The following is a 20797-nucleotide window of genomic DNA, read 5'->3' on the forward strand; positions in this document are numbered from 1 at the left end:
GGACAGAAACCTTTGCTGTGAGAGTGGTCAGGGATGGGCACAGGCTGCCCAGGGAGCTGTGGGTCGTGGTTTAATGGTCCCTTGATGATCCCCGAGGGCTTTCAGCCCTTAACGATGCTGTGCTCCTGGACAGCTTAGGCTCTGCCTGTCAGCAGCTCAGCTCCCTCTTTATCTCCAGAGCTCTTTAGCACCATAATTCTTCCTTCCTTTCAGCATTCAAACTGCATTTCCTCTGCAGGCTTTTAGCAGTGAAGGAGAGTTTTTGCTGAGCACCTCTGAGGCAGCCACACAGGCAGCACACATCTGCTTGGTCCCTGCTAAATGGGCACCAAACCTTCCCCAGGGTAGCTCCTGAGCAGGAGCTGAAGCTCTGAGCTTAAGTGCCACAGTGGCTGTAGCAGAGCTGGGCTGCTTTTTGGAGTGGGGATCCCCATTTCATGGCATCCCAGAACATCAGGGGCACCCCCAGAGCTCAGCCAGTCCAACCCTCTGCCGGGGCAGGGCACCCAGGGCAGGGCACCCAGGGCAGGGCACACAGCAAGACAGCCAGGGGGGTCTGGAATCTCTCCACACAAGGAGACTCCACAGCCTCTCTGGGCAGCCTGCTACAGGCCTCCACCACCCTCACAGGGACAAAGATTCCCCCCCTGTTCCCCTGACACCTCCTCTGCTCCAGCTGGCACCCAGTGCCCCTTGTCCTGTCCTTGGCCATCCCTGAGCAGATCCTGGCTGCATCCTGCCCACCCTGCCCTGCACATCTTTAGCACAGCACTGAGGGCAGCCCTCAGGCTCCTCTGCTCCCAGCCCCAGCTCCCTCAGCTTCGATACTGTCCCAGCAGCCTGCCTGCTGTGTGCCCTGAGGGATGCAGAGATGCTTCTGCCCAGCTCCTCTGCCATCATCTGCCCAGCTCTGGAGCAGAGATGCTTCTGCCCAGCTCCTCTGCCATCATCTGCCCAGCTCTGGAGCAGAGATGCTTCTGCCCAGCTCCTCTGCCATCATCTGCCCAGCTCTGGAGCAGAGATATTTCTGCCCAGCTCCTCTGCCATCATCTGCCCAGTTCTGCAGCACCCAGCACGTTTCTGGGCTTGCCCAGGCAGCTGGGTGCTGTGCTGGGTGCCATGCCCAGAGTGTTCACTGCTCACCCTTTACCCCAGCAGTGCTTTGCTTGGTTTGAAGTCCAGGAGGAGCAGAGGTGAGCTGGGGTGTGGGTGAGAGCACCCAGATAAGGCAGCATTGCTCTGAGTGCCCTCTCCTGAAGAGCCAGCACAGCTCAGGCTGCTGGTTCTGTGCAGGAAGACCTCAGTCCATGCATAGAATCATAGAATCAGTCAGGGTTGGCAGAGACCACAAGGAGCAGCCAGTGCCAACCCCTGCCATGCCCAGGGACACCCTACCCTAGAGCAGGCTGCCCACAGCCTCAGCCAGCCTGGCCTCAAACACCTCCAGCCATGGGGCCTCAACCCCCTCCCTGGGCAACCCATTCCAGCCTCTCACCACTCTCCTGCTCAACAACTTCCTCCTCACCTCCAGCCTCACTCTCCCCACCTCCACCTTTGCTCCATCCCCCCCACTCCTGCCACTCCCTCACAGCCTCAAAAGTCCCTCCCCAGCTTTTTTGGAGCCCCCTTCAGCTCCTGGCAGGCCACAAGAAGGTCCCCTGGGAGCCTCCTCTGCTCCAGCCTGCACAGCCCCAACTCTTTCAGGCTGTGCTCACAGCAGAGCTGCTGCAGCCTCTCAGCATCCTCCTGGCCCTGCTCTGGACACTCTCCAGCATCTCCACAGCCCTCTTGTCCCAGGGGCTCCAGAGCTGGATGCAGGACTCCAGGTGGGGTCTCAGCAGAGCAGAGCAGAGGGGCAGAATCCCCTCCCTGGCCCTGCTGGCCACACTGCTGCTGCTGCAGCCCAGGCTCTGGTTGCTCTCTGGGCTGCAAGTGCACACTGCTGGCTCCTGCTGAGCTTCTGATCCAGCAGCACCCCCAAGTCCCTCTCCCCAGGGCTGCTCTCCAGCCTGGCACTGCCCAGCCTGGATTTGTGCTTGGCATTGCCTCGACCCAGCTGCAGGACCTTGCCCTTGGTCTTGTTGCACCTCCTGAGCTTGGCTTGTGCCCACCTCTGCAGCCTGCCCAGCTCCCTCTGGATGGATCCTGCCCTCCAGCCTGGCTGCTGCAGCACACAGCTTGGTGTGGGCAGCAAACCTGCTGAGGCTGCACTCAGTGCCTCTGTCCATGGCACCCACAAAGGTGTTGAACAAGCCTGGTGCCAGGACTGATCCCTGAGGGACTCCACTGGGCACTGCCTGCACTTGGCCATGGAGCCATTGGTAGCCACTCCTTGCCACGCTGGGAAGGGAAGGCTGGGAGAGCTCAGGTGTTGTGCTGACTGCTCTTGAGAAGCTCTTTGCTCTCCAGGGTGGCTTTCACTTTGTCAGTGCAATGTCTCAGCACCACAGAGCCTCCTGGCACAGGGGTATCATGGCTGGCATCAGCTCAGCAGCAGGGGAGTGGAGGCAGTGCTGCTGCTGTGTCATGAGCAGCCTGGGCCAGTGGGAAGTGTCCTTGCCCATGGCAGGGGGCTTGGGTCTGGATGGTCTTTAAGGTCCCTTCCAACCCAAGCCAGTCTGGAGGTGAGGTCCTTAACCCTTGCAGCATGAGCAGTGCCTCCTGTGCTCTTCTTTTCCCTCCTGGAGCACAGGAGGAGCATCAGGGCAGGGCTCTGCATGGGCACAGCTTTGGCAGTACAGGGCACTGTGTGCAGTGCTGCAGCCCCCAACACAAGCAGGGCATGGAAGTGTTAGAGGCCACCAAGATGCTGGGAGGGCTGCAGCAGCTCTGCTCTGAGGACAGGCTGAGAGAGCTGGGGCTCTGCAGGGTCAGGCTGAGAGACTGGCACAGGTTGAGGGTGGTGAGAGCCTGGCCCAGGTTTGCCAGGGAGGTTGTGGAGCACAGAAGCACCCAATGTGATCCTGGAGGTGTTCAGGACCAGGCTGGAGGAGTCCTTGAGCACAGGACCAGGGAGGGGATTCTGCTCCTCTGCTCTGCTCAGCCCTCACCTGCAGCACTGCCTCCAGCTCTGGGCCCTCCAGCACAAGAAGGACCTGAAGCTGCTGGAGAAGGTTCAAAGGGAGCCACCAAGATGCTCAGAAGGCTGCAGAACCTCCTCTGCCGTGGGGACAGGCTGGGAGAGTTGGAGCTGTTGAGGCTAGAGAAGGGAAGGCTCCAGGGAGAGCTTAGAGCAACCTTCCAGTGCCTGAAGGGGCTGCAGGAGAGCTGGGGAGGGACTTGTGAGAAGGGCTGGGAGTGCCAAGAGGAGGGACAGTGGCTCTGAGCTGGGAGAGGGGAGAGGGAGAGACACTGGCACAGGTTGAGGGTGGTGAGAGCCTGGCCCAGGTTTGCCAGGGAGGTTGTGGAGCACAGAAGCACCCAATGTGATCTTTGATCAACCTCTCAACCTGTGCCAGGGTCTCAGCACCCTCAACCTGTGCCACCCTCTCCCCACCCTCACTCTCAAGAATCTCTTCCTCATCTCCACTCTCACTCTCCCTGGATGGGCTCTGGAGGTCCCTCCCAGCCCCTGGCACTGTGGCTCTGTGTGGGAGGCAGTTTGGCAGGGAGGATTAGAGCTGCAGCTGAGCACTGGGGCTACAGAAGGCTTAATGCAGCAGCTTTGTGCTCCAGAAATATCCCCACTAATGCCCTTAGCAGGGCTGGCAGGACATGCCCTTCCCTGGCTGTGCCCTGGCACGTGGGGGGAGAAAGCAGGAAGTGAAGTGCCCACAGGTGGTGAAGCTCAGTGGGCAGCTGGGGGCACTGGTGCCCAGGGGACCACTGAGGTTGTGCTGCAGGAGCAGGGGCACTCTGTGCTGGGCTAAGAACTGGCTGCATGGCTGGGCACAGAGAATGGTGCTGAATGGTGCCACATCCACTTGGCAGCTGGCACTGGTGGTGTGCCCAAGGGATCAGAGCTGGGCACAGTCCTGTTTAACATCTTCATTGATCTGGAGGAGAGGATTGAGTCCTGCAGCTGTGAGGTTGCAGATGACACCAAGCTGGCAGCGAGTGTGGGTCTGTTAGGGGGCAGGAGGGCTCTGCAGAGGGACCTGGGCAGGCTGCAGAGATGGGCACAGTCCAGTGCCAGGAGTTTGAACAAGGCCAAGGGCAGGTTCTGCACTTTGACCACAGCAACCCCAAGCAGCACTGCAGGCTGGGGCCAGAATGGCTGAGAGCAGACAGGCAGAGAGGGAGCTGGGGGTGCTGGCAGAGAGGAGCTGCAGAGGAGGCAGCAGTGCCCAGGTGGGCAGCAGAGCCAATGGCATCCTGGGCTGGCTCAGGAGCAGTGTGGGCAGCAGGACAAGGGAGGTTCTTGTGCCCCTGTGCTCAGCACTGCTCAGGCCACCCCTGGAGTGCTGTGTCCAGTTCTGGGCTCCTCCATTGCAGAGAGATGCTGAGGTGCTGGAAGGTGTTGAGAGCAGGGCAGCAAGGCTGGGGAGGGGCCTGGAGCAGAGCCCTGTGAGGAGAGGCTGAGGGAGCTGGGGGGGTGCAGCCTGCAGCAGAGGAGGCTCAGGGCAGAGCTCATTGCTGCCTGCAGCTGCCTGCAGGGAGGCTGTAGCCAGGTGGGGTTGGGCTCTGCTGCCAGGCAGCCAGCAACAGAAGAAGGGGACACAGCCTCAAGCTGTGCCAGGGCAGGTCTGGGCTGGATGTTAGGGGAAGTTGTTGGCAGAGAGAGAGATTGGCACTGGGATGGGCTGCCCAGGGAGGTGGTGCAGTGCCCATGGCTGGAAGTGTTCAGAAGGAGGCTGCATGAGGCCCTTGGTGCCAGGGGTTGGTGAATCAGAAGCTGTTAGGGGCTGGGTTGGACTCGGTGATCCCAGCCTGTGGCTCCCAATGGAGTCTCTCTCTGCACTTCCATCCAGCAGGGGAATGGCTCAGGGCTGGCAGTGGGAACCTTTGCTCACATGCCAGGGGCCACTGAGCAGCACTCAGGGAGGATGTTCAGCAGTGCAGTTCTGGGGAGCAGCAGCTGCAGGGCAGTTGGTAGAGCACTCAGCAGGTTGCCCAGGGCAGGTTGTTGAGGTCCCATCCCTGGAGGTATTCAGGGTGAGGCTCAGCAGGGCTCTGGGCAGCCTGATGGAGTGAAGGATGTCCCTGCTGAGTGCAGAGGGGGTTGGACTGGATGAGCTTTGGAGGTCCCTTCCAGCCACAGCCTGGCAGAGAAGGTTGGGCTGGGGAGGAATTTGCTGAGTCCTTTCCCCAGCAGCCCAGAGCAGCAGGAGCAGAAAGGTTCTGCAGGCTCCCAGGTTGCTTTGGGCTGGAAAGGACCTTCAAGAGTACCCAGTACCAACCCCATGCCATGGGCAGGCACAGCTCCCACCAGCCCCAGGGTGCTCAAGGCCTCATCCAGCCTGCTCCTGAACACCTCCAGGGAGGCTGTGGAGCACAGAAGCCTGCTACCTTCACCCTGCCACCTTCACCCTGGCACCCTCACCCTGGCACCTTCATCCTGCCACTTCCACCCTGGCACCTTCCCCCTGCCACTTTCATCCTGGCACCTTCCCCCTGCCACTTTCACCCTGGCACCCTCACCCTGGCACCTTCATCCTGCCACTTCCACCCTGGCACCTTCCCCCTGCCACTTTCATCCTGGCACCTTCCCCCTGCCACTTTCACCCTGGCACCCTCACCCTGGCACCTTCATCCTGCCACTTCCACCCTGGCACCTTCCCCCTGCCACCTTCCCCCTGCCACCTTCCCCTGCCACCTTCCCCCTGGCACCTTCCCCCTGGCACCTTCCCCCTGGCACCCACCCCGCAGGTAGCTGCAGACACTGCTCAGGTCCCCTCTCAGCCTTCTCCTCTCCACACTCAGCAGCCCCAGGGCTCAGCCTCTCCTCCCAGCAGAGCTGCTCAGGCTCCCCAGGCACCCCTGCAGCCTCCCCTGGGCTCTCTGCAGCAGGTCCCTGTCCCACTCGGCCTGGGGAGCTGAAACTGGGCACAGCATTGCAGGTGTGGTCCTGGCAGGGCAGGGCAGAGCAGAGGGGGAGCAGAACCTCCCCAGCCCTGCTGGCCACCCTGTTCCTGGTGCCCCCAGGCTGAGGTTCCTCCTGGCTGCTCCTGCCCTGCTCTTCCTGCAGGACCTCCCTTGCCTGCTGCTGCTCCTTGGCAGAGCTCTCAGGGGGGTGAGTGGTGGCAGCTGCTGGGGGCACAGCCTCGCCCTGGCGCTGCCAGGCTGCCTGCAGCTGCAGGGTGGCAGTGCAGGGGGGGCTGCCCCCATCCCCTGCTGCCAGTGCTGCCAGGGAGCAGCCGTGGAGCTCGGAGCTGAGCACCTGAGGAGGTTTCAGAGCAAGTCCAAGCACTAACCCAGTGCCAAACCATGCCCCAGCTGCCACATCCCCACGGCTCTGGCACCCCCCAGGCCTGGGGGCTCCACCCTGGGCAGCCTGGGCCGGGCCCTGACAGCCCTGAAAGGGACAAAATTGTTCCTCGTGTCCAGCCCAAACCTCCCCAGGGGCATCTCGAGGCCATTCCCTCTTGTCCTGTTCCCTGGCAGAAGAGCCCAACCCCCACCTGGCTCCAGCCCCCTCGCAGGGAGCTGCAGAGTGAGAAGGTCTCCCCATGGCCTCCCCAGCCCAACCTCTCCCTTCCCCCTTCCCCTCCCCAGTCTCTTGCACCCAGAGGAGCACCCAGAGGCACCCAGGGCTCTGCTGGCTCTGCTCTGCCTGGGGCTGCTTTGCTTTACCAGCTTCAAAACCATGCCAAGGTCTGTGCCTGCCTCGGGCAGTGCTGCTGGGGGCTGCCTGCACACCAGGGGCCAGCAGTCCCCTGCCAGCCTCTGACTCAGGGCTCCTGGCTCACAAGGGGCACAGTTTTGGGTGCAGTATGTGAGAGGCTTGGCAGTGCCACTGGGCTCTGCTCTCTCAGTGCTCAGGAGGCAGCTTCACAGAATGGGCTGGGCTGGAAGAGACCTCCAAAGCTCATCCAGCCCAACCCCCTGCAGTCAGCAGGGACATCTGCACTAGAGCAGGCTGCCCACAGCCTGTCCAGCCTCTCCCTGGCTACCTGCAGGGCAGCCAGAGCTGGGCACAGAGCCCTGGAGAGACAGAGCTGGGCACAGAGGCACCAAGTGAGGCTCAACAAGGCCAAGTGCAGAGTCCTGCACCTGGGGAGGGACAACAAACTGCAGCAGCACAGACTGGGAGGTGACTGCTGGAGAGCAGCCCTGGGGAGAGGGAGCTGGGAGTGCTGGGGGAGAACATCCATGGGCAGCAGTGTGCCCAAAGAGGGCAGGGGGGGCCTGGGGGGCATCCAGCAGAGTGTGCCCAGCAGACCCAGGGAGGTTGTCCCCTCCCTCTGCTCTGCCCTGGGAGACCTCATCTTGAGCACTGCCTTCAGTTTGGGGCTCCCCAGTTGCAGAGGGACAGGAACTGCTGGAGAGAGCCCAAGGGAGAGCTGTGAGGATGAGGAGGGGACTGGAACTGCCTGGTGAGGAGAGGCTGAGGGCCCTGGGGCTGAGAGTCTGCAGAGGAGAAGCCTGAGAGGGGATTGGATCAATGTCTGTAACTGTCTGAGGCTGGGGGTCAGGAGGGGGGGACAGGCTCTGGGGGTCAGCAGGGGGGGACAGGCTCTGGAGGTCAGGAGGCAGGGGACAGACTCTGGGGGTCAGGAGGGAGGGACAGGCTCTGGGGTCAGCAGGGGGGGACAGGCTCTGGGGGTCAGCAGGGGGGGACAGGCTCTGGGGGTCAGGAGTAGAGGACAGGCTCTGGGGGTCAGGAGGGAGGGACAGACTCTGCTCACTGCTCCCTGGGCTAGGCCAAGCAGCAGTGGATGGAAGCTGCAGCACAGGAGGCTCCAGCTCAGCACAAGGAGAACTTCTTGCCTGTGAGGGTCCCAGAGCCTGGCACAGGCTGCCCAGAGAGGTTGTGGAGTCTCCTGTGGAGCCTTCCCAGGCCTGTCTGGATGTGTTCTGTGTGCCCTGAGCTAGCCTGGATGGTGCTGCTCTGGCAGGGGTTGGACAGGATGAGCTCTGTGGGTCCCTTCCAACCCCTCACATCTGTGAGCTGTGATGGGGACCCAAGCACCTCCCTGGGCTGTTCTCTGGACCTGCAGCAGCTTGGAGGCTCAGGGGAGGCAGAGCAGAGCTGACTGTGATGTGCTTCTTGTCCTCTTCCTTCCTCCCAGCCTATGCAAGCTGCAAGATGTCCCACGGATGAGCTGTCCCTGACCAACTGTGCTGTGGTGAACGAAAAGGACTTCCCATCTGGGCAGTAAGTGTGGGCTGGGGCTGGGCTGAAATGTCCAGGTGGGGAGGGGGACAACGAGAGGGTAGGTCACAGAGCTGCTGCCTCTCAGGCACCCAGACACTGATTGTGCCTCTTGCTCCCAGCTGGAGGCACTGCAGGAGCTGAGATTTCCTCTGCAGCATTTCTGCCCTGGGCTGGAAGCTGCTGAGGGCCCTGAGAGCAGGGCTGGGAGCAGCAGCTGGGGGAGCTGGGGGGGTGCAGTGTGGGAGGAGGAGGCTGAGGGAGACCTCATTGCTCTCTGCAGCTCCCTGAGAGGAGGCTGCAGCCAGGGGGGGTTGGGCTCTGCTCCCAAGGCACAGGGGATAGGACAAGAGGCCTCAAACTGCACCAAGGGAGGCTTGGGTTGGACATTAGAAGAACTTCTCAGGGCTGTCCAAGGGCAGCACCAGGGGCACTGGGTGCCAGCTGGAGCAGAGGATGTGCCACAGGAACAGGAGGGGGAACTCTGTCCCTGTGAGGGTGCTGCAGGCCTGGAGCAGGCTGTCCTGAGAGGCTGTGGAGCCTTCTGGGCAGACTTCCCACACACCCCTGGCTGTGTTGCTGGGTGCCCTGCCCTGGGTGCCCTGCCCTGGGTGCCCTGCCCTGGCAGGAGCTTGAGCTGGATGAGCTCTGCAGGCCCCTTCCAGTCCCTGAAACTTCTCACTCAGAGGGTCCTCAGCCCCTGGCTCAGGCTGCCCATGCCTGGAAGCCATCCAGGGAGGCAGAGATGTGGTGCTGAGGGCTGTGGCTTAGCCCCAGAGCTGGAGTGAGAGAATGGTTGGACTCGAGGATCTCAAAGGGCTTTTCCAAGTGCAGTGACTCTGACTCTGTCACCTCATTACTGTCACTGTGTTCATGAAGGCCTGCAGGCCTTTTTGCATTGGCAGTGCTGCTGCTGCTGTGCCAGACTTGGATCTCTGAGCTGCCATTAACTGTGTGTCTGGGGGCATCTGCTCACCCCCACATCCCTCTGCAGTGCTGAGCAGGCACTGGGAGCTCTCTGCTGTCCTGGGGGCTTTGGTGCACCAGGACAGAAGGGGAAGGCAGCCTGAGGGTGGGCACAGTCTGGATTCCTTAATGCCAGTGCTGGGGCAGGCTGAGGGGAGCTGGGTCTGGGCAGTGAGGCAGCAGGCACAGAGTGCTCCAGCTCAGCCCACACAAGGGCTGGGTACAGGCAGCCAAGGCAGGTGGTGAGCACCTTCCCTGCTGTGGTGGCTCTGGCTGCAGTGGGAAGTCATCAGCTGCAGCAGGAGGAGAGGATCACCTGCAGCAGGAGGGGAGGATCACCTGAAGCAGGAGGAGAGGATCAACTGCAGCAGGAGGAGAGGATCACCTGCAGCAGGAGGAGAGGATCACCTGCAGCAGAAGGAGGAGAGGATCACCTGCAGCAGGAGAGGATCACCTGCAGCAGGAGGAGGAGAGGATCACCTGCAGCAGGAGGGGAGGATCACCTGCAGCAGGAGGGGAGGATCACCTGCAGCAGGAGGGGAGGATCACCTGCAGCAGAAGGGGAGGATCACCTGCAGCAGGAGGGGAGGATCACCTGCAGCAGCAGGAGGAGAGGATCACCTGAAGCAGGAGGAGAGGATCACCTGCAGCAGGAGGGGAGGATCACCTGCAGCAGAAGGGGAGGATCACCTGCAGCAGGAGGGGAGGATCACCTGCAGCAGCAGGAGGAGAGGATCACCTGAAGCAGGAGGAGGGGAGGATCACCGGAAGCAGGAGGAGAGGATCACCTGCAGCAGGAAGAGAGGATCACCTGCAGCAGGAGGAGAGGAGAGGATCACCTGCAGCAGGAGGAGAGGATCACCTGAAGCAGGAGGGAAGGATCACCTGCAGCAGGAGGAGAGGATCAACTGCAGCAGGAGGGGAGGAGGATCACCTGCAGCAGGAGGAGAGGAGAGGATCACCTGCAGCAGGAGGAGAGGATCACCTGCAGCAGGAGGGGAAGATCACCTGCAGCAGCAGGAGGAGAGGATCACCTGAAGCAGGAGGAGAGGAGGATCACCTGCAGCAGGAGGAGGGGAGGATCACCTGCAGCAGGAGGGGAGGATCACCTGCAGCAGGAGGAGGGGAGGATCACCTGAAGCAGGAGGAGGGGATCACCTGAAGCAGGAGGAGAGGATCACCTGAAGCAGGAGGGGAGGATCACCTGAAGCAGGAGGGGAAGATCACCTGCAGCAGCAGGAGGAGAGGATCACCTGCAGCAGGAGGAGGAGAGGATCACCTGCAGCAGGAAGAGAGGATCACCTGCAGCAGGAGGGGAGGATCACCTGCAGCAGGAGGAGAGGATCACCTGCAGCAGGAAGAGAGGATCACCTGCAGCAGGAGGAGGGAACAAGAGAAGGCCACAGAGGTGATCAGGGACTGGAGCACCTCTGCTGTGGGGACAGGCTGGGAGAGTTGGAGCTGTTGAGGCTAGAGAAGGGAAGGCTCCAGGGAGAGCTTAGAGCAACTTTCCAGTGCCTGAAGGGGCTGCAGGAGAGCTGGGGAGGGACTTGTGACAAGGGCTGGGAGTGCCAGGAGGAGAGACAATGGCTCTGAGCTGGGAGAGGGGAGAGTGAGAGTGGAGATGAAGAGGGTGGGGAGAGGCTGGCACAGATTGAGGGTGGTGAGAGCCTGGCACAGGTTTTCCAGGATCTTTGATCACATTGGGTGCTTCTGTGCTCCACAACCCCCCTGAAGGTGTTCAGGACCAGGCTGGATGAGTCCTTGATCACCCTGTGCTGGTGGGAGCTGTCCCTGCCCATGGCAGGGGGGTTGGCATTGGATGCTCTTGAAGATCTCTTCCAACCCAACCCAACCCATTCTGTCACTCTGATTTAATTCCTGTCACCTCTGCTGCACTCTGCCTTGCTCTGCCCTGGAGAGTTGTCCTGGCCCTCTCCCTTCATCAGCTGAGCTGTGACTTCACAAGCCCAGCTTTGGTGTAAAAAGCCAACCCAACCCAAACCTGTCCCCTCTGGAAAGAGCTGCAGGCCAGCAGCACTTCTGGAGCCAGGAGCAGGTTGCTGCTGCCCTCAGATGTTGCCTTCCCCAGGTAGGTTTTTCCAGAGGTGCCTGAGCCATTGCTGTGCCTCATGCACCAGAAACAAAGAGTCAAAGGATCAGGCAGGTTGGCAGAGAGCTCCAAGCTCCTCCAGCCCAACCTAGCACCCAGCCCTGCCCAACCAACCAGACCATGGCACTCAGTGCCCCAGCCAGGCTTGGCTGCAACACCTCCAGCCACAGCCACTCCACCACCTCCCTGGGCAGCCCATTCCAGTGCCAATCACTCTCTCTGACAACAACTTCCTCCTAGCATCCAGCCTGAGCCTGCCCTGCCACAGCTTCAGGCTGGGTCCCCTTCTTCTGGCCCTGGGTGCCTGGCAGCAGAGCCCAACCCCAGCTGGCTACAGCCTCCCTGCAGGCAGCTGCAGGCAGCAATGAGCTCTGCCCTGAGCCTCCTCTGCTGCAGGCTGCACCCCCCCAGCTCCCTCAGCTACTCCTCACAGGGCTGTGCTCCAGGCCCCTCCCCAGCCTTGCTGCCCTGCTCTGGGCACCTTCCACACCTTCAGGTGTGGCCTGAGCAGTGCTGAGCACAGGGCAGAAGGACTGCCCTGGTCCTGCTGGCCTCACTGCTCCTGAGCCAGGCCAGGATGCCACTGGCTCTTCTGGTCAGCTGGGCACACTGCTGCATGGGGCAGAGCTCCCTGTGCAGGTGCACTTGGCAGCTGAGGCATCACTGCCAGGGAGGGAAGGTGCCCAGGACCCTGGGCCTGTGATGTTAGTTTGCTTCCCCCAGCCCTTAGCTTCTGCCCGTGGGTGAGTGCTGGCGAGAGGGAGGTGCCCATGGGTCGGTGCCTCAGGTGCCCTCAGGTGCCCTGTGGGCAGTGAGTGCAGGCAGGGGGGAGGGTTGGTGGGAGCTGTTTCACCATGTCCCCAGCAGCTACACAGAGTCCCAGCAGGAGGGGGCTGGCAGGGACCTCTGGAGCTCATCAGTCCAGCCCCTGCTGGAGCCCCCCCAGCAGCCTGCCCAGGGGCACAGTGACCTGGGGCTTGGCAGCTCTGCAGAGGAGGCCTCAGCCTCTCTGGGCAGCCTGCTCCAGGCAGCCTCACACCAAACAGCTTTCTTCAGATGGAACCTCCTGGGCTCCAGTTTGTGCCCTCTGCCCCTTGTGCTGTCCCTGGGCACTACTGAGCAGAGCCTGGCCCCAGCCTCTTGCCCCCCACAGTGCTTTAGCTCTTGCTGAGCACTGCTCAGCTGCCCTCTGGGGCTGCTCTTCTGCAGGCTCTCAGCCTTTGCTCCTCGCAGAGCTGCTCCAGGCCCCTCAGCAGCTTTGTGGTGCTCTGTGGGCACATTTCCTGTTCTGCCCCTGCAGGGCAGGGCTCCCCTGGGCCTCTGCAGTGCCTGCATCGAGCTGTGGGTCTAAAGCCTTTGGCTTCCCCTTGCTAGCAGCAGGTGGAGGCTGCCTCTTGGCTGCTGCCTTCCCGCTGGGAGCAGTGCAGGGCCCCCCGGGCGTGCCCTGAGCCCTCTGCTCTCTCTTGCAGACATGTCCTTGTGAAGACCTCTCCCAACCACAAGTACATCTTCACCCTGAGGACACACCCCTCGGTCGTTCCCGGCAGCATCGCCTTCAGCTTGCCCCAGGTGGGTACCGCTGGAGCTCCTTGCACTGCAGCAGCAGCAGCAGCACCTCTGTGGCACCAGGGCCGAGCAGAGCTCCTGCCTGGGGCAGATGTCTGCAGGAGTTACCTGCTGCAGCCCTGAGCTCTGCCAGCAGCAGGGCAAGGATGTTCCACTGGGACTGAAGCAAACTTGCTCTGTGGCTTGGCTCTTAGTGCCTGGGGGGGCTAAAGGCAGCAGACACTTTGTCACTTGACCTTTCCAAAGCCACCACAGGCAAACTGTGGCAGAGAGAAAAGCCTCAGCAGGCTCTGCTGGTGCTGGGAGTGTTCATTGTCCCCTGGCTCCCCTCACCCTGAACAGTTTTTCTTTGCCTTGCTGCTGTCTTAAGGAGCTGCTGGGAGCTTTCCTGACTGCCTTCAGTCATGACTTTTAGAGGAGGAGTGCAGGGAAGTGCCTCCAGGAGCTGTCACCTGCCTCCTCTTCATGTCACTTGTCTCCTCCTGATGAAGTTGTCCCCTGCTCAGTGCTGGCTGCAGCAGCAGCTGAGCACAGTTCACTCCAAAGAGAGCAGTGGAACTTAGAGCCTCTGGCTCCTGGCACTGGCACAGCTACCTGCATGGACTGGGCACCTCCAGGGACAGCTCCCACCAGCCCAGGGTGGTCAAGACCTCATCCAGCCTGGTCCTGAGCACCTCCAGGGAGGTTGTGGAGCACAGAAGCACCCAATGTGTGCCCCCGCAGTGTGCCCCCGCAGTGTGCCCCTGCTGTGTGCCCCTGCAGTGTGCCCCTCAGTGTGCCCCTGCAGTGTGCCCCCGCAGTGTGCCCCTGCAGTGTGCCCCTGCAGTTTGCCCAGCAGTGTGCTCCTGCACTGTGCCCCTGCTGTGTGCCCCCGCAGTGTGCCCCTGCAGTGTGCCCCGCAGTGTGCCCAGCAGTGTGCCCCTGCAGTGTGCCCCTGCACTGTGCCCCCGCAGTGTGCCCCTGCAGTGTGCCCAGCAGTGTGCCCCCGCACTGTGCCCCTGCTGTGTGCCCCCGCAGTGTGCCCCGCAGTGTGCCCCCGCAGTGTGCCCCTGCAGTGTGCCCCTGCTGTGTGCCCCCACAGTGTGCCCCCGCAGTGTGCCCAGCAGTGTGCCCCTGCAGTGTGCCCAGCAGTGTGCCCAGCAGTGTGCCCCACAGTGTGCCCAGCAGTGTGCCCTCGCAGTGTGCCCCCGCAGTGTGCCCAGCAGTGTGCCCCTGCAGTGTGCCCCCGCAGTGTGCCCCCGCAGTGTGCCCCCGCAGTTTGCCCAGCAGTGTGCCCAGCAGTGTGCCCAGCAGTGTGCCCAGCAGTGTGCCCCCGCAGTGTGCCCCGCAGTGTGCCCCCGCAGTGTGCCCCCGCAGTGTGCCCCCGCAGTGTGCCCCGCAGTGTGCCCAGCAGTGTGCCCCCGCAGTGTGCCCCCGCAGTGTGCCCCCGCAGTGTGCCCCCGCAGTGTTCCCAGCAGTGCGCCCCGCAGTGTGCCCCGCAGTGTGCCCCCGCAGTGTGCCCCGCAGTGTGCCCAGCAGTGTGCCCCGCAGTGTGCCCCGCAGTGTGCCCAGCAGTGTGCCCAGCAGTGTGCCCAGCAGGATGCCCAGCAGTGTGCCCAGCAGTGTGCCCAGCAGTGTGCCCAGCAGTGTGCCCCGCAGTGTGCCCCCGCAGTGTGCCCCCGCAGTGTGCCCCCGCAGTGTGCCCAGCAGTGTGCCCCGCAGTGTGCCCCTGCAGTGTGCCCCTGCAGTGTGCCCAGCAGTGTGCCCAGCAGTGTGCCCCACAGTGTGCCCAGCAGTGTGCCCCGCAGTGTGCCCAGCAGTGTGCCCCCGCAGTGTGCCCCCGCAGTGTGCCCCCGCAGTGTGCCCCAGCACTGTGCCCAGCACTGTGCCCAGCAGTGTGCCCCGCAGTGTGCCCCGCAGCGGTGCCGGTGCCGCCGGGCACTGCTGCCCCCCGGGGCGCAGCGGAGGCGGTTCCGCGGCTGCAGTTGTTTGCTCTGCCCTGCGGCTCCGGAGGGTCCCACTCTGCCCTCTGCTGCCTCTGAGCCGTGCCCGGGGCTGAAGCTGTCCCGAGGCTGCCGGCGCCGGGCCCGGCCCTGCCCTGCCCTGCCCTGCCCTGCCCTGCCTTGCCCTGCCCTGCCCTGCCCTGCCCTGCCTTGCCCTGCCCTGCCTTGCCCTGCCCTGCCCTGCCCTGTCCTGCCTTGCCCTGCCCTGCCTTGCCCTGCCTTGCCCTGCCCTGCCCTGCCCTGCCCTGCCTTGCCCTGCTCTGCCCTGCCCTGCCCTGCCCTGCCCTGCCCTGCCCTGCCCTGCCCTGCTGCAGTGTCTCAGGAGTCTCTTCTCTCCACAGAGGAAGTGGGCAGGGCTCTCCATCGGGCAGGAGATCGATGGTGAGTGCGGGGCAGGGAGCTTTGGGGGGTCAGGGGGAGCTGTGGGGGGGCAGGGGAGCTGTGGGGGGGCAGGGGGAGCTGTGGGGGGCAGGGGAGCTGCAGGGGGGCAGCAGAGCTGTGCTGGGGGTCCCAGAGTCAGTCACAGAATCAGGCAGGTTGGCAGAGAGCTCCAAGCTCCTCCAGCCCAGCCTAGCACCCAGCCCTGCCCAACCAACCAGACCATGGCACTAAGTGCCCCAGCCAGGCTTGGCTGCAACACCTCCAGCCACAGCCACTCCACCACCTCCCTGGGCAGCCCATTCCAGTGCCAATCACTCTCTCTGCTAACAACTTCCTCCTCACATCCAGCCTGAGCCTGCCCTGCCACAGCTTGAGGCTATGTCCCCTTCTTCTGTCCCTGGCTGCCTGTCAGCAGAGCCCAACCCCAGCTGGCTACAGCCTCCCTGCAGGCAGCTGCAGAGAGCAGTGAGGTTGTGGCCAAAGTGCAGAACCCTGCCCTTGGCCTTGTTCAGTCTCATCCCCTTGGCCTCTGCCCACCCATGCAGCCTGCCCAGGTCCCTCTGCAGGGCTCTGCTACCCTCCAGCAGCTCCACAGCTGCTCCTAGCCTGGTGCCATCTGCAGGCTCACTGCTGCTGGGCTCAATGTCCTGCCCCAGATCATCAGCACTGCAGAGTGACTGCACAGGAACCTCTCAGCTGCTCTGCTGCTCTGCTGCCCCCAGCCTGGCTCCAAAGCCTGCAGGACTCTTTTGGCTGTGATCTGCAGGCTCCCAGAATGGTTCAGGCTGGAAGAGACCTTTGAGATCATCAACTCCCAGCACTAACCCAGCACTGCTGGGGCTGGAGCTGAGCCATGTCCTCAGCACCGACCCTCAGGGGCAGTGATGCAGCCACTGCCCTGTGCAGCCTGCTCTGGGCCTGGCAGTCCTGGCAGGGAAGAAATCATTCCTCATGCCCAGCTAAGCCCAAACCTGATTCCAGCTGTGGCCTCAGCACTGCCTAGCACTGGGCACAGGATTCCAGCTGTGGCCTCAGCACTGCCTAGCACTGGGCACAGGATTCCAGCTGTGGCCTCAGCACTGCCTAGCACTGGGCACAGGATTCCAGCTGTGGCCTCAGCACTGCCTAGCACTGCACACAGGATTCCAGCTGTGGCCTCAGCATTGCCTGGCACTGCACACAGGATTCCAGCTGTGGCCTCAGCACTGCCTAGCACTGGGCACAGGATCCCAGCAGGCAGAGCAGGGGCAGGAGAACCTCTCTGCCCTACTCACCACAGCCTTTCTAACCCAGCCCAGGCTGCCCTTGGCCTTTTGGCCTCCAGGGCACCTCGCTGGCCCCTGGGTATGCTCCTGCCCAGCAGCACCCCAGGCCCTGTGCCCAGAGCTCTGCCCAGCAGGGCAGTCCCCAGGCTGCACTGGTTCTGTGCTGCCAAAGCTCCTCCAGATGGAGGCAGCTGAGGGCTTTGGGAGCCTCTGGGCAGGGAGAGGATCCCAAGGGAGTGCTCCTTGGGCATGGAAGGGACTGCCCAAGGTCCTGCCGACCTCAGCCACGGCTCAGCACAGTGCCCCCCTTGGCTGGCAGCCTCCCTGGCACAGCAGGCAGCTCCTTGGCCTGGCTGCTGGCCCTGGCTGTGCCCAGCCCTGTGCCAGGGCACTCAGCACCTCACACTGCCCTGTGCCCAGCCCCTGTGCCAGGGCACTCAGCACCTCACACTGCCCTGTGCCCAGCCCCTGTGCCAGGGCACTCAGCACCTCACACTGCCCTGTGCCAGCCCCTGTGGCAGGGCACTCAGCACCTCACACTGCCCTGTGCCCAGCCCCTGTGCCAGGGCACTCAGCACCTCAAACTACCCTGCCCAGCCTGTGCCAGGGCACTCAGCACCTCACACTGCCCTGTGCCCAGCCCCTGTGCCAGGGCACTCAGCACCTCACACTGCCCTGTGCCCAGCCCCTGTGCCAGGGCACTCAGCACCTCACACTGCCCACAGCCCCCACAGCCCACCTTGCTCTAACCACTGCTGCCCTCTGCCCTCACTTCTGCCCTTCCACCCCCAAGTCCCAGCACTGCCTTCTCCAGCTGAGTGCCCCACACCTGCCCCAGCAGTGTCCCCATGGCACAGCCACAGCCTCCCTTGTGCCCTTTCCCACTGGACGTGGCACTTGGTGCCATGGTCTGGCCTTGAGCTCTGTGCTAAAGGGTTGGACTTGATGATCTGTGAGGTCTCTTCCAACCCTGATGATAACTGTGACACTGTGACTGGGCTGGCACCTGCAGACCATTCACCTCCAGGAACCTGCCCCTGGGCACTGCCCAGCTCAGCCCCAGCACTGCCTCTGCCCTCGAGAGCCTGCACCTTGCCTGAGCCGCCGGAGCACACCGCGGGGGTGTGAGTGAGGCATGCCTGGGGGGGGGCCCTACCTGCTGGCTGAGCCTTGCTGTCCCCTCCTCTCCCCTGCAGTGTCCCTGTACAGCTTTGACAAGGCCAAGCAGTGCATTGGCACCATGACCATCGAGATTGACTTCCTGCAGAAGAAGAACATCGACTCCAACCCCTACGACACCGACAAGATGGCAGCGGAGTTCATCCAGCAGTTCAACAGCCAGGCCTTCTCCGTGGGCCAGCAGGTCAGAGGGACAGGGTTCAGGTTGGGAGGGACCTCAGAGATCATCCAGAGACAGAGGTCACCAGCCCAGGGTGCTCAAGGACTCAGCCAGCCTGGTCCTGAACTCCTCCAGGGAGGTTGCGGAGCACAGAAGCACCCAACGTGATCTTTGATCACGTTGGGTGCTTCTGTGCTCCACAACCTCCCTGGGAAACCTGTGCCAGGGTCTCAGCACCCTCAACCTGTGCCAGGGTCTCAGCACCCTCAACCTGTGCCAGCCTCTCCCCACTCTCTCCATCTCCACTCTCCCTCTCCCCTCTCCCAGCTCAGAGCCATTGCTCCTCGTCCTCGCACTCCCAGCGCCTGTCCAAAGTCCCTCCCCAGCTCTCCTGCAGCCCCTTCAGGCACTGCAAGGCTGCTCTGAGGTCTCTCTGAAGCCTTCTCCAGGCTGCCCAAGGCCAAACTCTCCCAGCCTGTCCCCACAGGGGAGGTTCTGCAGCCCTCTGAGCATCTTGGTGGCCTCCTCTGGACTTGCTTCAGCGGTTCCAGGTCTTTGTTGTGCTGGGGTGGCAGGAGGTGCTATAGGGTAGGGAGGTGGGGAGAAAAAGAAGGGGAAGAAGTAAAGGGAAGGATGGAAAGGGAAGGAAGGGAAAGGAAAGAAGGGAAAGGAAAGAAGGAAAATAAGTGAAAGGAAAGAAGGAAAAGAAGGGAAAGAAGGAAAAGGAAAGAAGGGAAAGGGGAAAAGGAGAGAAGGAAAATAAGCAAAAGGAAGGAAGGAAAAGAAGGAGAAGAAGGAAAAGGAAAGAAGGGAAAGGGGAAAAGGAAAAGAAGGGAAAGGAAAGAAGGAAAAGAAAGAAGGGAAAGGAAAGAAGGAAAAGAAAGGAAATAAGGAAAAGGAAAGAAAGGAAAGAGGGAAAAGAAGGAAAGGGAAAGAAGAAAAATAAAATAAGGAAAGGGAAAGAAGGAAAAGAAGAGAAGGAAAGGGAAAGGAGGGAAAGAAGCCTTTTGTGAAGGGCAGGTTTTCCTCTGAGCGTTCGCAGTTGCCTCATGCTCTTCCACCCCTGCTCTGTCTCTGCTCCTCCACTCCTGCTCTGTCCCTGCCCTGTCCCTGCTCCTCCAGTCCTGCTCTGTCTCTGCTCCTCCACTCCTGCTCTGTCCCTGCCCTGTCCCTGCTCCTCCAGTCCTGCTCTGTCTCTGCTCCTCCACTCCTGCTCTGTCCCTGCTCCTCCACTCCTGTTCTGTCCCTGCTCTGTCCCTGCTCCTCCACCCCTGCTCTGTCTCTGCTCCTCCACTCCTGCCCTGTCCCTGCTCCTCCAGTCCTGCTCTGTCTCTGCTCCTCCACCCCTGCCTTGTCCCTGCTCCTTCACCCCTGCCCTGTCTCTGCTCCTCCACCCCTGCCCTGTCCCTGCTTCTCCACCCCTGCTCTGTCCCTGCCCTGTCCCTACTCCTCCACTCCTGCTCTGTCCCTGCCCTGTCCCTGCCCTGTCCCTGCTATGTCCCTGCCCTGTCCCTGCTCCTCCACTCCTGCTCTGTCCCTGCTCTTCCACCCCTGCTCTGTCCCTGCCCTGTCCCTGCTCTGTCCCTGCCCTGTCCCTGCTCCTCCACCCCTGCTCTCAGTGCTGTGTGCAGGGCAGGGCAGGGATGTGCTGAGCCAGCAGAGCTGTGCAGGGCTGAGGCTGCAGGGAGGTTTTTGGCCTCCTTCTCTTCAGCACTTGGTAGCTCTGCCAAGGTCCCTTCTTCTTTCTAAGGAGGTCAATTCCCCTCCCCTGCCTTCTCTCCACAGCTTGTGTTCAGCTTCAATGACAAACTCTTTGGCCTGCTGGTGAAGGACATGGAAGCTATGGACCCCAGCATCCTCAAAGGGGAGTCTGGAGCCAACAAGAAGCAGAAGGTAGGCTCCCAAAAGCCCTCTTCAGCCCCTGGGCCCTGCAGAGGCTCCAGCACTGAGCAGGTCTGGCTGCAGGGGGACTCTGGTAGCATCTGGAGGAGCTTTCACCTGGCTGCATCTTCTGCCCGGGAGGAGCTGAGGAGCCTTGGTTGCAGCTGGCTGCAGCCTCCTGGGCCTGGGTGGTTGGGAGCTTCGAGCTGCAGCCACTGACCTGCAGGACTGGGGAAGGCCTGAGGAGTGCCTCTTGTTCTCTAGGTGCTAATTCATGGGAGCAGCCTCCCCTGAGCCTTTCTGGCCTCCAGATCTGTGCAGTTTGTGTTTCCCTTCGGTGCAAGGGCCAGGCCTTGAGGCTCTGCACTGCCCAGACCTTGCTGAAGTAGAACAGCTGCTTTGAACCGAGCAAATGGCTTCAGGAAGCCAAGGTCTGAGCCCAGGGAGCTCCTGCATTCCCTGGTGGTGCTGCAGGAGGTGCTGGTGTTCCACTGACTCCTGTGCTGGAGCTTCTGCTGCTGTTCCCTCGGCGCTGGAGGTGCCCAGGGGGAGCAGTCTGAGGCTGAGCCTGAAGCCTTCAGCCTTTGTTTCCCTCCCTTCTGCAGATCGAGGTGGGCCTGGTGCTTGGGAACAGTCAGGTTGCCTTTGAGAAGGCTGAGAACTCCTCTCTCAATCTGATAGGTGAGTGCTGGGCTGGGGCAGTGCTGCCTTCTGGGCCCATCAGCTGCCCCCTGGCACTGCAGGCTGCAGCTCAGAAGGGATCTGCTTAGCAGAGAGCTGCAGTGGGCATCCCTTGGGAATTCTTAGGCTGGGGGCTGGAGGAAGGGATGGAGAGCAGCCCTGTGGAGGCCTTGGGGGGACTGGAGGATGAAGAGCTGGACAGGAGTCAGCAGGTCAAGGGAGGGAATTCTGCTCCTCTGCTCTGCTGAGATCCCTGCAGTGCTCAGCACAGGCAGGGAGCTGCTGGGGCAGGGCCAGAGGAGGCCACAGCAGTGCTGGCAGGGCTGGCAGGGCTCTGCTGTGAGGCCAGGCTGGGAGAGTTGGGCTTGG

At 62.3% G+C, this 20797-nt stretch overlaps 1 protein-coding gene across 3 annotated transcripts in view; it reads left to right on the forward strand.

Annotated features, from left to right (window-relative positions):
* NSF (N-ethylmaleimide sensitive factor, vesicle fusing ATPase) overlaps positions 1-20797 on the forward strand; it is an 85746-nt gene that overhangs the window by 14414 nt on the left and 50535 nt on the right. For all 3 annotated transcript variants that reach the window (XM_064174568.1, XM_064174566.1, XM_064174567.1), the window contains exons 2-7: positions 8172-8257; positions 12803-12902; positions 15223-15262; positions 17724-17890; positions 19652-19759; positions 20353-20428. In XM_064174568.1, the coding sequence (XP_064030638.1) occupies positions 8172-8257; positions 12803-12902; positions 15223-15262; positions 17724-17890; positions 19652-19759; positions 20353-20428 (577 nt within the window). The remainder of the gene's footprint in view (positions 1-8171; positions 8258-12802; positions 12903-15222; positions 15263-17723; positions 17891-19651; positions 19760-20352; positions 20429-20797) is intronic.

This window comes from Pogoniulus pusillus, chromosome 40 (assembly GCF_015220805.1).
Source record: "Pogoniulus pusillus isolate bPogPus1 chromosome 40, bPogPus1.pri, whole genome shotgun sequence".
Taxonomy (NCBI): Eukaryota; Metazoa; Chordata; class Aves; order Piciformes; family Lybiidae; genus Pogoniulus; species Pogoniulus pusillus.